General features: G+C 38.5%; 5 protein-coding genes across 8 annotated transcripts; 2 read left to right on the forward strand and 3 right to left on the reverse strand.

Moving 5' to 3' along the window:
• On the reverse strand, positions 1 to 1599 carry LOC118751157 (3-ketodihydrosphingosine reductase-like). Its single transcript, XM_036485924.1, has 4 exons — positions 1335 to 1599; positions 1041 to 1262; positions 262 to 830; positions 1 to 204 (listed from the first exon to the last, which is right to left on the reverse strand). The coding sequence occupies exons 2-4, from the start codon at positions 1255 to 1257 to the stop codon at positions 7 to 9; spliced, it is 984 nt and encodes a 327-aa protein (XP_036341817.1). The 5' UTR covers positions 1258 to 1262; positions 1335 to 1599; the 3' UTR covers positions 1 to 6.
• A 750-nt stretch (positions 1600 to 2349) lies between these two features.
• LOC118751164 (methyl-CpG-binding domain protein 2-like) lies at positions 2350 to 4380 on the forward strand. The gene is made up of 2 exons (XM_036485937.1): positions 2350 to 2558; positions 3890 to 4380. The coding sequence occupies exons 1-2, from the start codon at positions 2431 to 2433 to the stop codon at positions 4377 to 4379; spliced, it is 618 nt and encodes a 205-aa protein (XP_036341830.1). The 5' UTR covers positions 2350 to 2430; the 3' UTR covers position 4380.
• Positions 4381 to 5119: 739 nt separating this feature from the next.
• LOC118751162 (metaxin-1 homolog) lies at positions 5120 to 8142 on the reverse strand. 2 transcript variants are annotated; one of them, XM_036485932.1, is made up of 5 exons: positions 7924 to 8142; positions 7545 to 7691; positions 6752 to 7027; positions 6273 to 6668; positions 5120 to 5208 (listed from the first exon to the last, which is right to left on the reverse strand). In XM_036485932.1, the coding sequence occupies exons 1-5, from the start codon at positions 8002 to 8004 to the stop codon at positions 5131 to 5133; spliced, it is 978 nt and encodes a 325-aa protein (XP_036341825.1). In that variant the 5' UTR covers positions 8005 to 8142; the 3' UTR covers positions 5120 to 5130. The 2 variants fall into 2 exon arrangements, with proteins under 2 accessions (XP_036341825.1, XP_036341826.1); XM_036485933.1 differs by lacking the exon at positions 7924 to 8142 and adding an exon at positions 7787 to 7810.
• On the forward strand, positions 7973 to 9698 carry LOC118751163 (U6 snRNA phosphodiesterase-like). 3 transcript variants are annotated; one of them, XM_036485936.1, is made up of 7 exons: positions 7973 to 8059; positions 8165 to 8459; positions 8527 to 8693; positions 8758 to 8909; positions 8963 to 9143; positions 9225 to 9375; positions 9430 to 9698. In XM_036485936.1, the coding sequence occupies exons 3-7, from the start codon at positions 8542 to 8544 to the stop codon at positions 9613 to 9615; spliced, it is 822 nt and encodes a 273-aa protein (XP_036341829.1). In that variant the 5' UTR covers positions 7973 to 8059; positions 8165 to 8459; positions 8527 to 8541; the 3' UTR covers positions 9616 to 9698. The 3 variants fall into 3 exon arrangements, with proteins under 3 accessions (XP_036341829.1, XP_036341828.1, XP_036341827.1); XM_036485935.1 differs by having other exon boundaries at positions 8972 to 9143; positions 9213 to 9375; XM_036485934.1 differs by having other exon boundaries at positions 7974 to 8059; positions 9213 to 9375.
• LOC118751161 (dynein regulatory complex protein 11-like) lies at positions 9625 to 13375 on the reverse strand. Its single transcript, XM_036485931.1, has 7 exons — positions 12233 to 13375; positions 11937 to 12162; positions 11671 to 11854; positions 11083 to 11236; positions 10269 to 11023; positions 10015 to 10185; positions 9625 to 9899 (listed from the first exon to the last, which is right to left on the reverse strand). Exons 1-7 carry the CDS (start codon positions 13055 to 13057, stop codon positions 9734 to 9736), a joined length of 2481 nt encoding a protein of 826 aa, XP_036341824.1. The 5' UTR covers positions 13058 to 13375; the 3' UTR covers positions 9625 to 9733.
• Between the last annotated feature and the right edge of the window lie 2245 nt (positions 13376 to 15620).

A 15620-nucleotide genomic window follows, 5' to 3' on the forward strand; every position in this document is an offset into this window, starting at 1 on the left:
CCCCCATCATTCCTTCTTTTCTTTTGCACAATTCTTGATGATCCGTTCGAAATGCAAATGCAAAAAGCACCCAACAATTCGCAGTGGACCCAATAAAAGGGCATGTATAATGTTTTGAAAGAAACCGCCCCAACGGAAGAGTCCACCTCCTAGTAGAGTAAGGAACCAGCTTTCAGCACCCAAAATCGATATAAAATTACCTCGCTACAAAAAGGAGAAATTTATCGAATGAAACTAAAAACTTATTTATTTATAATTTACCAAAGCATCGTGAAGAATACATTTTGCCACTTGCTGCGGTTCGGCCAAGCCTCCGCCACCGGATATAATTTGTGTTTCCTTTGGTTTGGTTTTCTGTTCGTTTTCAAAACCAGACGTTTTAGTGTCCGCTGGCAATGCTAGTGTGACTAATATACCCAGATGACGCGTTTCCATTGCGATCGTCTCGGCCATGCCACGCACAGCGTATTTTGAGGCGGTATAAGGTCCATAGCCATAAATGCCAAACAGAGCTGCCAGCGATGAGGTGAACACAATGATACCTTCGCGCGCTTGCTTCATTTTTGGCAATACATAGCGTGTGCAATTGTAACTTCCCCAGTAATTTACATCCATTAGCTTGTGCGCATCCTCTACAGATACATCCTCGTATACGCCGCAAATCGCCATACCAGCGCAATTGACTAACATATAGATATCTCCAAACGCTTTTTCCATTTCAGCTAGAGCATTTGCGACCTCGTCATAATTAGAGGCAATATCTAAGCAACGGTACTGAAATTTTTGTTCAGGAACTTGACGTATGACTTCCATTAACGCCACAGCACCACCTAAACAGAAAGATAAGATAAGAATTGTAAAACTATTTTTGAAGCAGCCAATACGTTAAGATACCACTCATATGGTACCAATGAACGACGTTTTTTTAATTAGTTAGTTTAACTTTTAAACATAATAGTGATTAATTAACTTGCTTATTTTTTATAACATTGTACAAACATACATATATAGTGAATGCTATAGTTCTTACAAAAACTTACTCAGTAGTTTTTCATCGCGTGCAATCACGGTTACATTGGCTCCCTTCATTGCGCATTCCACAGCCAGGCAAAGTCCAATACCGCGTGAACCACCCGTAACAACCACATGACGACCAACCAGCATTTTTGGTCGCTTACGCATCACGAACACGTACACACCAACATGCGCCAAAACGGCAATCGTTATCCACAACCATATTTCCAATGTAAACTCCATAATAACTAGAATGTATATCAAACAATATTTTCCCATTGTTAATATAAACACAGTAGAAATAATTGCAATACTCTTACCCGTTCTAAACGCTTTGCGATTAGTGCAAAGGAAGTGAAATTGCTGTAAAACCACTCTCCTTTGAATTTAGAAAGTTGAGCTTTCCCTGTTATCAATTACTTCACTTCCGACTGTTGTAAATGAGTGCAGACAGAAGCGTCATTAATATTATAATATTTATGAAAAATTGTTGATTATTAAGACGTTTTTCCAAGATCTTTTCGAAGGAGAAATGCTAGAAAATAAAAATAAAGTGAATTTGATTTTGTTTTCACTAGAAATGGTCAGTGTTGCCACTGTTAAGTTCTCTGTTAAGCTACTTTATATTAAAAATGCCAAGTTTATGAAGAATTCAACCAAAGGATGGAATTTTATACTCTTTCGTTCCGTTGAATGGGAATCGTCTTTTCAAGTTAAGTCATGGATTATTTTGTAGACAGCCATACTAAAATTGAATCCATAGTGCAAGACCCCGTTCGATTAATATTATTTTAATAAAATCCTTTAGTTTGAATTCACTTGTAAAGTGGCAACTTTGGAAATGACAGTAATGTAGTTGCTCCCGCATTCAAATTTAATGCAAATTTCAGGAACAGGTGATCCAAATGCTCAGTTTTCCTTCAAGGTGCAAAAAACGTACGTACATAGTACACTTGATACAAACATCACGCTGTTGACAGCTGGGCAGCAATAAATTTTATCCTGTGGAGACGGCCAGTTAGGAACGTCTGTTTCATTTGACTGCAATAAATTACAATTCCAATTACAATTACTCTAAAGAGTTCTGCGAAATGAGAAAATACCTGTCGAGTAACAAAAATGATAATTGAAAGGCCTTGGGCGCTAGGCTCGTTGCTATGTTCGTCTTTTTGCTCGCCGCTCCACTGTGCGCTTAGCCTCATAAACAAAAATTGCTTTGTACAAGAGACACTCTGTGTTCCGCAAGAACAGCCACCTTCACCCGATTTTCGCTCTGTGTATTTAACCATAGAGAGCAAAACACAAAAATTAAAAAAAAACTTTGACAACTTCAACAAATTTTTCGCAGACGCTTTCTTGAGTGGTTGACCAGCCTAGAAAAATATAGTTTCGCTCATTAAAAACGTTCGAATTGCAATGAATTCCAGCATAACAATTGAACGTAAGCGTGTTGATTGCAATTCGTTGCCGAAAGGATGGCAGCGGGAAGAAGTGCTCCGTAAGTCTGGTATATCGGCTGGTAAAGTTGATGTATACTACTACAGGTAACGCTTAATAATTATATAGCATCAAATTAAGTAAAAAAATAGTCTAAAATAATGTATTGTATCTAATTTGTCATGTACTTCCATCTCCCAACACCCTTACCTTACCGCTCATATTCACTTGTACGCCGCACGCACTGTCCCTCTGCGCCCTCACACTAACACAAAAAATGCGTTCAACTGATACACTAAAAATTTAAATGAACACAAATCCTGCACGTATTTCGCATATTCCCACAAATTACCACTATGTCCCTGCTTAAACTATCTAATTATTTCGCTGGCGTCCAGCCCAACCGGAAAGAAAATCGAAAGTAAGCCACAGTTGGCGCGTTACCTTGGTGATGCGATCGACATTGGTGCGTTCGATTTTCAGAGCGGCAAATTCGTGCGCCACTTGCCACCGCCATCGATTTCGTTATTCCGTTGTTCGAGTGTAACAAATAGTAGCAGTAGTGGTAGTGGTAGTGGCAGTACATCAATGCCACCACCACCCCCACACTGCAGTGCTAGTAGCACTACATCCCTATACGTGTGTTCCTCCTCATCTTCTTCACAATTACCTAGTACTACAAATGCCAACATACTACAACCACCAACTTCAACAACCACATCAAATACGCTAAATGCATTAAAGCGCAGATACAAGGCGCAATCCCAATCCCAATCACAAACTCAGAATCAATCACAGACCCATGGTATACAAGGCATACATACGACTGCCATTAGTAGCAGCTGTGCCCCGTCAAGCGCATCTGGCGTTGCAACTACATCGGCTGCGAGTTCTCGTCAGCAATTAGAATTCAGGTAGAATGGCAAAATTAATCTTTTGTTTTTATTTGATTTGATGACGAATATACAAAAATATTAACGTGTTCAAGTTATTGTTAAAAATAGAGGAAAAATCTAGTACATATGTACATATGTAATTACGGTAATCATAATGCTGTTGCATGCTCTTGATTTGCTTTTGTTCTGGTAAATATGACATCTTCAATTGAAACAACTGCAGCATAAGATGACAGATTATGGCTAGATAAAAAAAAAAACGAAAACTAAATTGGAAAATGGCGAAAAATTATGATAAATTGGCATTTATTGGCTATCAATGTTACACCGAAATACGTCTGTCCAGCCAAGTGCTAAATTACCACATCTGTCTGTGTTGTATTTTATTTTTTCCAGACTTTTGGTGCTTTTCTCACTTGCATGCACATAGTTTTGTCTCATCGATGAGCATTTATTGGCCATTTATGTGTTAAGATGTTTCCTAAAACTATACCGTACCACCTTTATAATTAACCATATCCTTTTACATATTTCTGTCATAGTCGCGCCCCACGCACAGACGCTTCACTGGTGCCGCCTATACGTCAGACCGCGTCAATTTTTAAACAACCAGTAACTGTAGTACGTAATCATGAGCATACAAAGGTTCGAAATGATAACACCAAACAGACAAGTGGCCAGGAGAAACCAAAGCAAATGTTCTGGGAGAAACGATTAGAGGGTTTGCGCGCATGTCATCCTACCGGCGAAGAATTCGAAGATATCGTTTTGCCAAAAAGTATACGCACCATTGGTCCAAATGTTAGTGAGCAGACTGTACTGCAATCGTTGGCTACCGCATTGCATGTGCTCAACGTGCCTGTTATGGGACAAGCCTCCACAAAGACTGAGATGAATAAAAATGCTCCGGCATTTTTGAATCCAGAACAACCACTAATGCAAGCTGTTCTAGTGTCAGAAGACGATATACGGCGCCAAGAGGATCGGGTTAATGCGGCTAGAAGAAAGCTCCAAGATGCTCTTAAAACTTAAACTATAATTATATTAAGTTCATCTTTTGTTAGCATATTTACATAACTGAAATCTAACCTTTTGCTACTAAGAAATTTAGTTAATTTTAAGGTATGCGTTTATGTACATATATCGTCGTTTAAAGTACAAACCCGCGTATTTATTTTCTAGAGAGTAAAAATACTCATATTTCAAAATGGTTCTCTTTGTTATAAAGCAATCGAAATTCTGGCTAGTATATTTCTGGACGAATGGATAAGGATTGAGCCAAGAGCTTGTGTGAGCATATCCAATTTTTGGCAGCAAATTTCAGTTATGCGGTTTTGCAGAATGACGATACGCGGTTTTGTACTTTAAACGACGATATGCATAAATGCTTGAATCATGTCTTCAAATAACTGTAGCGTCTTAATACATTTTTTTTTTATACAAATTAAATTGTGTTTTTTATTCTGCGTAAAATCGGTTGGAAACACCGTGAAACATCCTTGTAATTAATTTTTCAAATTCTTACATCCACAGTTTTTTCAAAGCTTTGTCTTAATTTCCAAATTATTTATTTATGCTTTTATAATTTTTTTTTCCTTTGGATAAACGAAATCCTAATGATGCTTAAACTAGCTTCTAGCTGTAGACTGGAACCTTTGTCTTGGATTTTCGGCATAATGAGCTCCTTGTATATTTCTAACTAAGAATATTATTTTCAAAGCATCCGAACGTTCCACGCTTTGTTCTTTTACGAAAGATGGACGTCCTTTTTCTTTTTTGGTAGTTAATCCATTTCATCGTCTTCTAACGCTTCATCATCTTCATACACCAAATCATTGTAATAACGTCTCGAACTGGAGAACTAAAAATAAATAAAATGTCGAAAAACACACAATAGGCATTTGAAAAGAGGATTTGGTGGTTGTGAGGTGTAAACGTAGAAATATTCTCTGAAGAGGTAACTTTCATGTTATTTGCTTTTCAATAAGCAAAAACATATTAGCACTTCTACATATGTATGTACACTCCCAGTCATTTGAATAGCACGCCCGTTTGATCCTCAGCATGTACAGTCTCCTTTTGTTTGTTTAATATTCATTAATTTTTTATAAAAATGTAGCACGTAGTACGTGTGAATCCGATTTTAAAATTTTATACAAATTTAAAAAACATCAACAAGGGGGAGTGTTAGGCTAGTGACCTGCAGTGCATAAGTTAATAATATTTAAAAAAAATTTCGGGTACGTAGGTTTGTTGACATGTTTTTTAAATTTCTATAAAATTTTTAAACCGAATTTACACGTAGAATATGCTACATTTTTATAAAAAAAAAAAAAAAAAAAAATTATTTCTTCATGATCCAATGAACGGATCTAAACCAAATTAGCATGGGACCACCTCTGAGGTACCGCCTTTTCTTTACAAAAAAAAAAAAGAATTATATATGTATGTCGGTTAACTTGGTCCAAAGTGCAAAAATATTCCGACGAATTGATAATCTGCTCCTTTTTTTTAAGTTTTTTAAAAATTAGTGAATATTAAACAAACAAAATGAAAAATGAACACTGTACATATGTACATACTGAGGATCAAAAGGGTGTGCTATTCAAATAATTGGGAGTGTACATACATATATGCATATTTTGACGTTTATAATTGTATAGTTAACTTTATAATTACTATTCATTACCTTCCAATTTTATAACTATTCCCAAAACTTAACGAATAGTTAAAAACAAATATTGATTGATGAAGTGAAAATTCTTAATTTATTACATGCAAGGCATTTTAAATTATATATTCTTTTAAAATGGATCCAAATCGGTCGGTGGGCTATATGATTGCGATGACTATACATTGCAATATTAGTTAAAAATGCATCTGATTAAATATGCATGCATGTTTTATAATTATCAATTAACAAACCTGTTTGTAGACACCACGCCAAGCAGCAAAAGTACCCATTGCAACGACGGCGCCAATTGCAGCCAAGATTTTTGTCTTCTTCTCAGACTCCAAGAAATGTCGCTCAGTAGCTGTTAGTAATGGGTCATTGGATGACTGACTTCTTAGGGTTTTGAGTGAATTGAAACCCTCATTTCTGAAGATGTCTTTTGTTATACGATTGATGAAATTCACTAAGTTCTGACAGCCTTTTATGTGATTTTGTAGTGGATTATTGGGCAGTGTTACTTTAAAAAGAATAGCTAAGTACGAATAAACAATAGCATCGAATTCACTGAAGAAATCGCCAAAGAACCATACTTTTCTCCCCAACTTTTTTGATAAGAGATTGACACATTTTTTGGCATTCGTGGTGAGCTTTGAAAATATAGATTTAAAAAAAGAAAGTTTTATCTTTTATCTAACGAAAAGAAAAAACGATATATGTATGTAACACTTACATAGTCACGGTCATGATTTTCGAGCTTATCACGCGGATCAAAACCGCCCATTACCATGACAATGTCACACGCCTCCCGCTGATAACTGCTTGGGTAGAAGAAATTAAACGGGAACGTTGTACGTTTTGCATATAGACTGCGTGTGGTATCGAAGTTGTTTGGTTCGCCATACATAAAATAATGATAGTATGAATGAAGATTAGTGAATACCCAATTGGCATATGCGGGTGAAAGTAGTTTGTGTTCTTCTTGTAGATGAGCATCGACTGGATAACCCTGTAATTAAATAATAAATATGTATATAATACGCAATTTAGTAACATTTCAATTTAATGCCGATTTATATTTTTGATTGGTGCGACTTAACAGGATTTTACTGTAAACAGTGCAACTTATTTTAAACGGAATGTGTGTACTTCTATTATTAGCAATCCAACAAGAGTAAAAAAGTCAGCAGCTTTTAGGGATCATTGAACGTGCGTACTTAAAATGAAATCGCGATACAGAGGTTGCCTTATTAAAAGTTAAGAACGCTCATGCATATATCTTGGTATACATATTCATATATGTACATACATAAGTATGTATAGTATATTGGCAAGGTAAACTTATTTATTTATAATAAATTGCTTCTGTTATAACTTTGTGAATTGTATTAAAATATGCAGGAAAACATTCAAGTGTTATTGGCACACAACTTCGTTTCGGAATTGTTTTGGCGCCAGGCAGTCTATCCTGCCACTAAATGTTCATGTACACAGCTACTTAACAGTCTTATGAACTGTCTACTCACCTCTTTGTCTAGCACTTTCTTGATTTGTCTGTATCCACAGAATCTTTTATTGCCAATTTGGAGGTAAGGTAGTTTCCCCGTGCTAGAGCGCATGGGATTGGCATTCGTGTCGATTTGTAGAGGGCAGCGCGTAAATTTAACCAGACACTGAATAAAAAAATAAAAACCGTTTATTAATAAATGTAAATATGCATGTATATAGATCATAGTTTGGTAATATGCAAAACAATTTGTACTCATACCAAAAATCAATTTGATAAAAGAGATACATATGCTTTAAAATTTAGCGCAATGTCACTAATAAACGTTCAGTATGATGCAACTTTTTCTTCTTTGAAAGATACATATGTCTGATCAGCTCCGCTGTAATTTTTCTTACCAACGCTCGTAGGCAATCGAAGTCGATGGACGGCAGACCCCATTCTCCTTTATAGACATATAAAACACCACCTAAATGCATATTTCAATTTGATTTATACACGCCACTTTGCCGGAAATGTATTTACAATTGGAAGGTATATATATAAAAATTTGATAATTATTAACTTCGAAATTAACAAATTAAAACACGAATTGCAATTGCATGTGAATGAATGAATGAGCACTGCAAATTTCACTAGGTTATGAACGGACCGCAATCAGCTGATTTTGATCAAAATTTAGAGAGATACTAGTGAAAGTGAGCGAATTTTGTAAAATCAGTGCTGGAAAACAGTTGGGGAAAAACATAATATTCTTGTTTCCCTTTTGCGCTACTATTTCGTAAACAAAACAAATCGGCATGCAGTTCAATTATTCAAGAAATAATTAATTATTTGTAAAAGGTACGTTCGTTTAAAATTTTCAAGTAAAAAATATCCAACAGCAAAATTCCAGCGGAACGTAAGTATTCAACATGCTAAATTGAAATCCAAAGTAAGTATACATCCGCGCTCTAAAGGCGACTACGCTAGATAAAAGAAGCTTTAACGATTTGTTTCAGGATTCGCTCAATACTATGGCTTTAGTGAATTATGGTAGTAGTTGTTCCTCTGATGATAGCAATGATGAATCGGACAAATGCGACACCAATCCAGCGTTATTGCCAGGTAAAATCGCAGAGCCAACGCCAATAGTTACGAGAATTCGTGAACGCCCAGCGCTGAAGAGGTATGTTTACAGTGAAATTGGTTTTATTTTGTTTATATGTATTTATATGTCTTGCTCTCCACAGAACTTTGCCAGATGCGCTTTCATTATTGGGCGCAAAACGGGCGGCATTAACAACAAGTGCAGACCACTTAGATGATCCAGCAGAGCACGATGGACGAGTGCGTAGTTTCAAACACGAACGTGGCAATTGGGCGACGTATGTGTACATAGCAGGTATTCAGGAATGTACAGTACCATAGAATTTAATTACTTTGTAATTTGACTAGCACATTCAGAGCAGTTGGAAGATGTGCAGGAAGTAAGCAAAGAAGCATTGGCCGATGTGCTGCACGATTTACACACAATAGAAGATTTGCACATAAGTTTGAGTCGAACTGTTGTGTTGCAATATCATCACATTGATTCATTTGTTGAGTCCTTGCGGAATAAGCTGGAAGTCACCGCCAGGTAACTAATAGGCATTCTATATGAAAAATTGGAAATAACACATTCTAATGCAATTTAATTTCCAAAAAGCTTTTCCATTAGCTTGAGGCGCTTACACATCTACACGAATGAAGAGCGAACCCGCACTTTTATAGCATTTAAAGTGGATGAGATGCACTTTGATAAAATGCATCAGCTCATGACGAAAGTGGACGGTGTAATGACAGAATACAGGTTACAACGCTTCTATGAAGTAAGTCATTGTTCAAATGCGCCGATAATTAGTAATAGCATTTTCTTTTCGTAGGACCCATCGTTCCACATCAGTTTTCTGTGGTGTCTAGGCGATAAGGTCTCAGTTTTGAATGAAAATCTGGACACATTGAAATCAGCAATCAATGTGTCATTGGGTGAAAGCAAAGCATTTAGTTTATTTATTCAAGAAATTATTTGCAAGAGCGGTAATAAGGAATTCGTGTTTAAGCTTAAGTGAAGGTAGACAAAAATTTTTCAATGTATTTATTCGTAAATATTTGCAGCGTTACAAGTCAATACATCTCTGTATAAATATGATGCCTTATTAGTGTGTTTGGAGTTTCTCAAATTCTCCTTTACTTTTTCTTGCCGTTACTGCTCTGCTTGGCATTTTTCTCCTCTTCTTCCAAACGCGCTTCCTCCTCCATTTCTAGTGCACGTTCATACCTTCGTCCGAGTGGCGTTTTAGACCACCAGGAATCAAATGCTTCTTCCTCCTCGCGATAAACCGGATCTCGAGTGCTGAAATAAAGTAGGTAGCACAAATTTTGAATAAGTTAACAAGTCAAGGAATAAAATATGCGTAGGCATCGCGGAACAAATGGTTCAGTGGTTTCATAAGTGTTTGATTATGTACCTTAATGCGTTTATAAGCTCTGCATGAGTCAATGGCTGTGTCCGCAGCTGTAGCTTACGCTTACATGTCAATACTTCTTTCAAACACGAATCAATAGAGCCGATAGTGTAGCCATCAGAAATTTTCGCCATTACACTGTAGTCCAAATTGGACAAGCCACCAGTATATTCACTGAAATTCAGAAAAAAACAAGTAATACCTACATATATACATACATATCCTTATTAACAAGTCAAATACGCGCTTGTACATACTTAGCCAATGCTTTCCATGCGCTCGATCGTACGCCATAATCCGGTCTGGGTATATAAATGAAGCGATTATAAGTTTGCTGAAAAAGTTTTTGATCCGCTTCCCAGGGTAAGTTGGAAGTTCCTATGAAGAGGACACGGTCCTCCGGCGCTATATTCTTAATCAGTCGTGGTAAATCTTTCTTCAAGCGTTTCGGATCAGTGCGATCTGTCTTCGGCACCTTCTTCATAAATGGTCGCTCTGCATCGCCCATATATATGACTGCAGGCTGCAGAAGACGCGATACTTTGGAAACCAAATGTATAAGCATTATGAGACCAGATTTCCCCGGATATTTTCCAACAATATTAGCAGGTGTTAGGTCAAATAGTACAGCGCCCACTTCAGTGCAAATAGCGTGCAGCAAGGCCTTTTTGCCCGAACCACGCGGACCGGCGAGCAGTATTGAGCGTATAAGTGGGCATGAATTACGTATGGCTTCAGAGCCGAGTGGTAAAATGCAGTACTCGATGAGAAGCTGACGGATGTCACCAGCCGATGGATTAGTGCCAGAACGTTCGCTCAACGCCTTGTCGCCAATATATTGACTTAGACGCACTTCTGGATACTTGCGTATAATGCCATTGGTGACAAGCTCCTCGTAGAGTGATTCAGTTGTACGATCGGGTGTAAGATCTTTTTCTTTCTTCTTCTTGCTTTTCTTACCGGATCGGCGTGTTTTCTTGCTACTCTTCTTGATCTTTTTGCCGATGGCGGACTAAAGGATAAGCATGAAGTAAAAAGCTGCTGAAAAAGCTAATTTTATGGCTTTTTTACCTGCAACAATTCCAGCTCTTGACGCATTAATTCGTCCACGGCGCGTCGACACTCGTGCTCTACCTCCAGATATTTTTCATTGTATATCATGTCATCGTACTGCGCTTGAGCCAGGTTGCCGGCTTCGTCTTTGTTACGCCAGACTTCATTGAATCTAGATATAGGTGGATATGCAGATGTCTGTGTTTGTATGCAAAAGTAGCTTATGTCGAAAGGCTTAGTATAATGCGGCATTCCCTTTATTCTTTGAATGACAAGGTTTTTTTGATGGAATTTAATAAGAATATTGACTATCGGAACTATTTCTTGCACGTTTATTTGCCAAAAGTTGTTCAATGGCTCAGCGCCAGTAAGTTATTCGCAATCGTATGCTGCGAATGCCGATTTATACTAAAGCCAGCATTTCGACATAAGCTACTTTTCCATACGACCGACAATATCTGTCTACGTCTAATACGTCTAATAAAAAATCTAAATAATTAATTAATTAAGACTAAAAAAGTAAGCATTTCTTTTTTCCTTAGACAAACTCAGTCTGTTTAGGATCTCGTTTGTGATAACCGTGTTTTTTTTCCATGCGCGACTTACTCTTCAATTGCCGTTTTGATATCAGCGAGAAGCACAGTTTGGCCAGGTTGAAAATTTTCCCCTTCCGCCTGGTTATCCAAAACGTTCAAGTCCCCGCTACGCGCTGGCGATTTTGATTTGTCCTTGGTCTTGCGCGACTCCTTTGAGGAGCGCGCTGAAGAGCGGCTCAGCTCGCTTTCAGTGCCTAAAAATTAATAAAATGAAAATTAGAAATTGGATCTCCACTAAACGCCTGTTGAGGTTGCAGAAAGATAAACATATCATACCTGGCCGACTGAAGATATGCAGCGAACCGCCTTGGTCCTCGCTCGGAAATTCTGGCAATTTGCCCGTTTTCTCGTAACAATCCTTGATCCAGGCGCGTAACTCATCGGTTATGTCCTCGGTTATTGTAGCACCCTGCTTGGACTTTATGTCCGCGCGCACAGCTACTACGGATGATTCCAGTTTCTGTTTGTAGGCCGCTTGTGTTGCATAGCGACGCTCGTAAATCTACGTGAAAGCAAATAAACAAATATAGGGTAACTTGAGCTGTGATAAGTTCACTACCACTAACAACTACCTTATTTAGCTTGTCCTCCTTTTCGGCACGTCTCTTTAGCATCGCCGCGGTAGGCGGCACCATGCCGATCAAAATCATTTCTTCTTGCTTTCGTCTGCGCGTGATGCGGCGCGCGGTATGGCCGCGCCACACCTTCTGTATCTTCATGGCGGCCAAGAGACCCATATCGCTGCGCTCCTTGCCTTTCTCCTCTGCCTTGCCCTTATCCTTCAGCATGCGTATCTCTTTCATGAAATGCGCTCGTAACCTTCCCTGGCGCGCGCGCTCATGCATCTGCAAGAGACGTATAGCCTCGATTTCACTTAGCTTCTCTTCACTCGGATGCTCTTCTAACCAACCCAGCTTGATGAGTATTTCGTGCATGGTACGATTGCGTTGCTCGATTTCTTGTTGTCGTTCGCGTAGAAAGTAGCGCGGTATATGCAGCTCAGTATCCATGGGCGTTAGTTGCAGCCGTATAACAACCGCGTCGTTGTAATTGAACTCCATTAAATCGATATTGACCAGATCATGTTTAAGCTCAATAACGCGCCCCAAGCACGCGTCGAGTAGCTTGCGCACCAAGAGTCGCTTCTGTGGTTGTATCATTTTGTCGTAAACTTCCTCCAGACGATTAGCGATGCCGATATAGCGTAAATAGAACTCATAGACAGTAGACTGAATAAGCTTTTTTGGGTCGGTCACTGCTTCTACATCCGGCAGGGCCGAAGCCAGAGCGGCGAGCGCAGTCTCGAAATTCTGTCCCTGCTGCTCATCGGCGATTGCTAAAAGATCAACTTCGTGCTGCGCCTGGTGCCAAAGGTCATTGTAGTAGTGATTGGACATTATTTATTAGCGGCAAGGATAAGCGAGAGCAAAGTGGTACAACCGTCGAACACGACTAAATGGTAACTGCAGTTTTGTGGAAACAGTTGCAGCGTTTGAAAATGGTATTTGATTTGGTAACCATAATAGTTAAACCCATGACAACGAAGAAGCTAAGAGGAACTGGCGCCATGACGCGTTCTCAACTGATTTCGAAATGGGGTAGAAAATGCTTACGGGTTCACCCTTTTGCAAAGCTGTGTACAAAACCCTTAGTATAACGGATTGTTTGCGCAGCGCAATAAGCGTCAAAACCACCAGCTTCGGGTAGTTTGTTTAACAGTTAAAGTCCTTAACAAACAAATTTATTTGGATTTGCCAAACTCTCTGATTGTACCTTTTTTGTTCATCCTAGTCTTAAGGAAGCGCCTAGTCTAGTTTTGAAGTTTTTTATATCTGCTAGAGTTCTATCTTATGTGGTGCCACAGTTTAGCATGTTTCGATACCGATCAGTCTTAGTCCGTTATAGAACGTATTGCAATGGTGGCTGAATTTTTAAGTTTGCTCGATGGAGGGAATGACAAATGTATTTGGGGAGGGACTCCAACTCCTGCCTACAACTTGATATAAAGCAAGCCGGTAGCTCCAAGACGGACGTCTACTTGCAGCCTTACTTACTTGTGTGCAGACGCTGCACGTTCTGCTTAGCTCTATCTTGCCACATTTTCCGCGCGGGCTTTTGATTTTTACCGAAAGAATACTATGTCTGAACCGGAATTTTCGAATTGCCTTAAAAATATTTCTTTTTGGCCAATCACTGTCCAAAAGTTTTCTTTTTTTCCGACCAACATATTGGGAACTGACTAAGCACAATGTCTTAGAAATCGTCTTATATTTGGACCGTAGCCGAGAGGGTCTCAGGGTTGTGTCAGAGTGATTTGAACGAAATTTGCAACCGCATAGTGACCGTTTACAACAGTTTAAAACCTAGGGCGCTACTCTGTAATGCGATGCCAAAGAGAAATGCCATGCGATAGGCAATCGCCACCCTGGACTCGTTACTATGATCTGAAACCCAAGCAGTGAGGAAGAAATTCAAAGTGGAAAAGCACTCGTCAAAGAATATGGCTGCCATTTTCTTGGATAGCGTCGAAATTTAAAAGTTGATTACTTGCCTAAAGGGACTACAGTTAATGAAATGTAATACGGTAATTTACTGGGTTATGTACGAGAGGTAGTCGTACAGAATAGGCGTGAAAATTGGGCGCACAGAGTAGAGTTGTAAGGATGCCCCCCCAAAAGTTACGGGATTCACAGAAATTGACCAGCATCGCTAGAGTCTTCGCCTGGCTCTAAGGGACATTTTCTATATCTTAATTAAAAATAAAATTAAGTTACGTGAACGAAGATTTTCGGACGAGAGTGAGTGAAGAAATATCTAAGTAAATAATATTTTTACATTGGCAAAAGGCAGGATATTAAAATGGTATTTCAACTGAGGACAATAAAGGTGAAATCATGGGATTTCGAAAAAATTTTGAATGTCGACGACCCGAAGGCTCGAAGCCCAATAAGTTGGAAATTGAGAAAGCTTGTAATAGAGTCCACCTCTTTGCGATAATTCGTACAAAATGAATGTACTTAATAAGGTCTGTCGGATAACTTTTTTCGACAGAACAGGACCCGTTAAAATGTAAACTTAGCTGCTAAACATAGTATATAATTTAACAAGTAAAGAAGTATAAGTTCGGGCGAAACCGAACTTAATATATCCGGCACACCTAATAAATGTAGAGTTTTTTCACCTTTCTGTAAACTGCATGAAAAGCTGGGGTTTTCCTCGGATTTCAAAAATATAACTTCGAAACCGTAAGTCATATGACTTACGCAAAAGTTCTTCTTATTTCTGGTTAAGATATTGTTGTAAATATCAACTTGGAGTAAATTAACGTCCATATTTATTATTGAATTATAGTTTACGTATTTCTGAAAGTTACCGTTATTTAGGAAGTGGACGTAATTTTATTCCGATTTCAAAATGTTTTCAACATATTGCTTTTCAGTTAAAAATTTTCAATTTCAATTTTCAAATGGAGATAAGTTATTTTAGTTATCGTGAAAAGTTTTTTGAGATAGAGCGTTTTCGAACTGGCTGCCGAGATAGGTCGATCTTCCACTCAGCCATCGATATTTATCCGGGTACCTGGGTAGCGGATTATCTTTGTCCAAGTCAGCCGAATGGTTGGTAATCTGACCGATATTGAAGTGGCCAAGCAAATTAATTGTTAATCGGGTCAATTTAGTTCTTAACAATAACATTTCTTCATTTTGGAGATTCCTTGAATTACGCGTTATCGAGCTTCCAGCCAACGTAAAAAATGCAAAATAACTCTTATTGGGCCTGAGCACACTAGCCTGCTCAGTCGGACTGAGCAGTCCACCACTCGAACGCACACTGGACTGCGCAGTCGGCCGAAAACAGGTTCCAATGTTGTATACATGAACTACGCATGATTGTGTTAGTGCATGTGACACGAAATAGAAAACATGTTGTCTATGTGTGCGTGTCAGTTCACCGTCAATC

This window comes from Rhagoletis pomonella, unplaced genomic scaffold (assembly GCF_013731165.1).
Source record: "Rhagoletis pomonella isolate Grant_MI unplaced genomic scaffold, Rhpom_1.0 Rhpom_scaffold_00571, whole genome shotgun sequence".
In the NCBI taxonomy this organism is placed as follows: Eukaryota; Metazoa; Arthropoda; class Insecta; order Diptera; family Tephritidae; genus Rhagoletis; species Rhagoletis pomonella.

Excerpts from the sequence above, each read along its gene's own strand:
- LOC118751163 (XM_036485934.1), top strand. The coding sequence starts at position 8,542 with ATGGCTTTAGTGAATTATGGTAGTAGTTGTTCCTCTGATGATAGCAAT. Across the intron at positions 8,694-8,757 it reads GAACGCCCAGCGCTGAAGAG|AACTTTGCCAGATGCGCTTT; the intron begins GTATGTTTACAG and ends TGCTCTCCACAG. Across the intron at positions 9,376-9,429 it reads GGTTACAACGCTTCTATGAA|GACCCATCGTTCCACATCAG; the intron begins GTAAGTCATTGT and ends TTCTTTTCGTAG.
- LOC118751162 (XM_036485932.1), bottom strand. The coding sequence starts at position 8,004 with ATGCATTTAGGTGGTGTTTTATATGTCTATAAAGGAGAATGGGGTCTG. Across the intron at positions 7,028-7,544 it reads AGAAAGTGCTAGACAAAGAG|GGTTATCCAGTCGATGCTCA; the intron begins GTGAGTAGACAG and ends ATTTAATTACAG. Across the intron at positions 5,209-6,272 it reads GGCGTGGTGTCTACAAACAG|TTCTCCAGTTCGAGACGTTA; the intron begins GTTTGTTAATTG and ends ATTTATTTTTAG.
- LOC118751161 (XM_036485931.1), bottom strand. The coding sequence starts at position 13,057 with ATGTCCAATCACTACTACAATGACCTTTGGCACCAGGCGCAGCACGAA. Across the intron at positions 12,163-12,232 it reads AGGAGGACAAGCTAAATAAG|ATTTACGAGCGTCGCTATGC; the intron begins GTAGTTGTTAGT and ends GCTTTCACGTAG. Across the intron at positions 10,186-10,268 it reads GCATGGAAAGCATTGGCTAA|TGAATATACTGGTGGCTTGT; the intron begins GTATGTACAAGC and ends TCTGAATTTCAG.
- LOC118751157 (XM_036485924.1), bottom strand. The coding sequence starts at position 1,257 with ATGGAGTTTACATTGGAAATATGGTTGTGGATAACGATTGCCGTTTTG. Across the intron at positions 831-1,040 it reads ACGCGATGAAAAACTACTGA|GTGGTGCTGTGGCGTTAATG; the intron begins GTAAGTTTTTGT and ends CTTTCTGTTTAG. Across the intron at positions 205-261 it reads GTATTCTTCACGATGCTTTG|CGAGGTAATTTTATATCGAT; the intron begins GTAAATTATAAA and ends TCCTTTTTGTAG.
- LOC118751164 (XM_036485937.1), top strand. The coding sequence starts at position 2,431 with ATGAATTCCAGCATAACAATTGAACGTAAGCGTGTTGATTGCAATTCG. Across the intron at positions 2,559-3,889 it reads GTTGATGTATACTACTACAG|TCGCGCCCCACGCACAGACG; the intron begins GTAACGCTTAAT and ends TTTCTGTCATAG.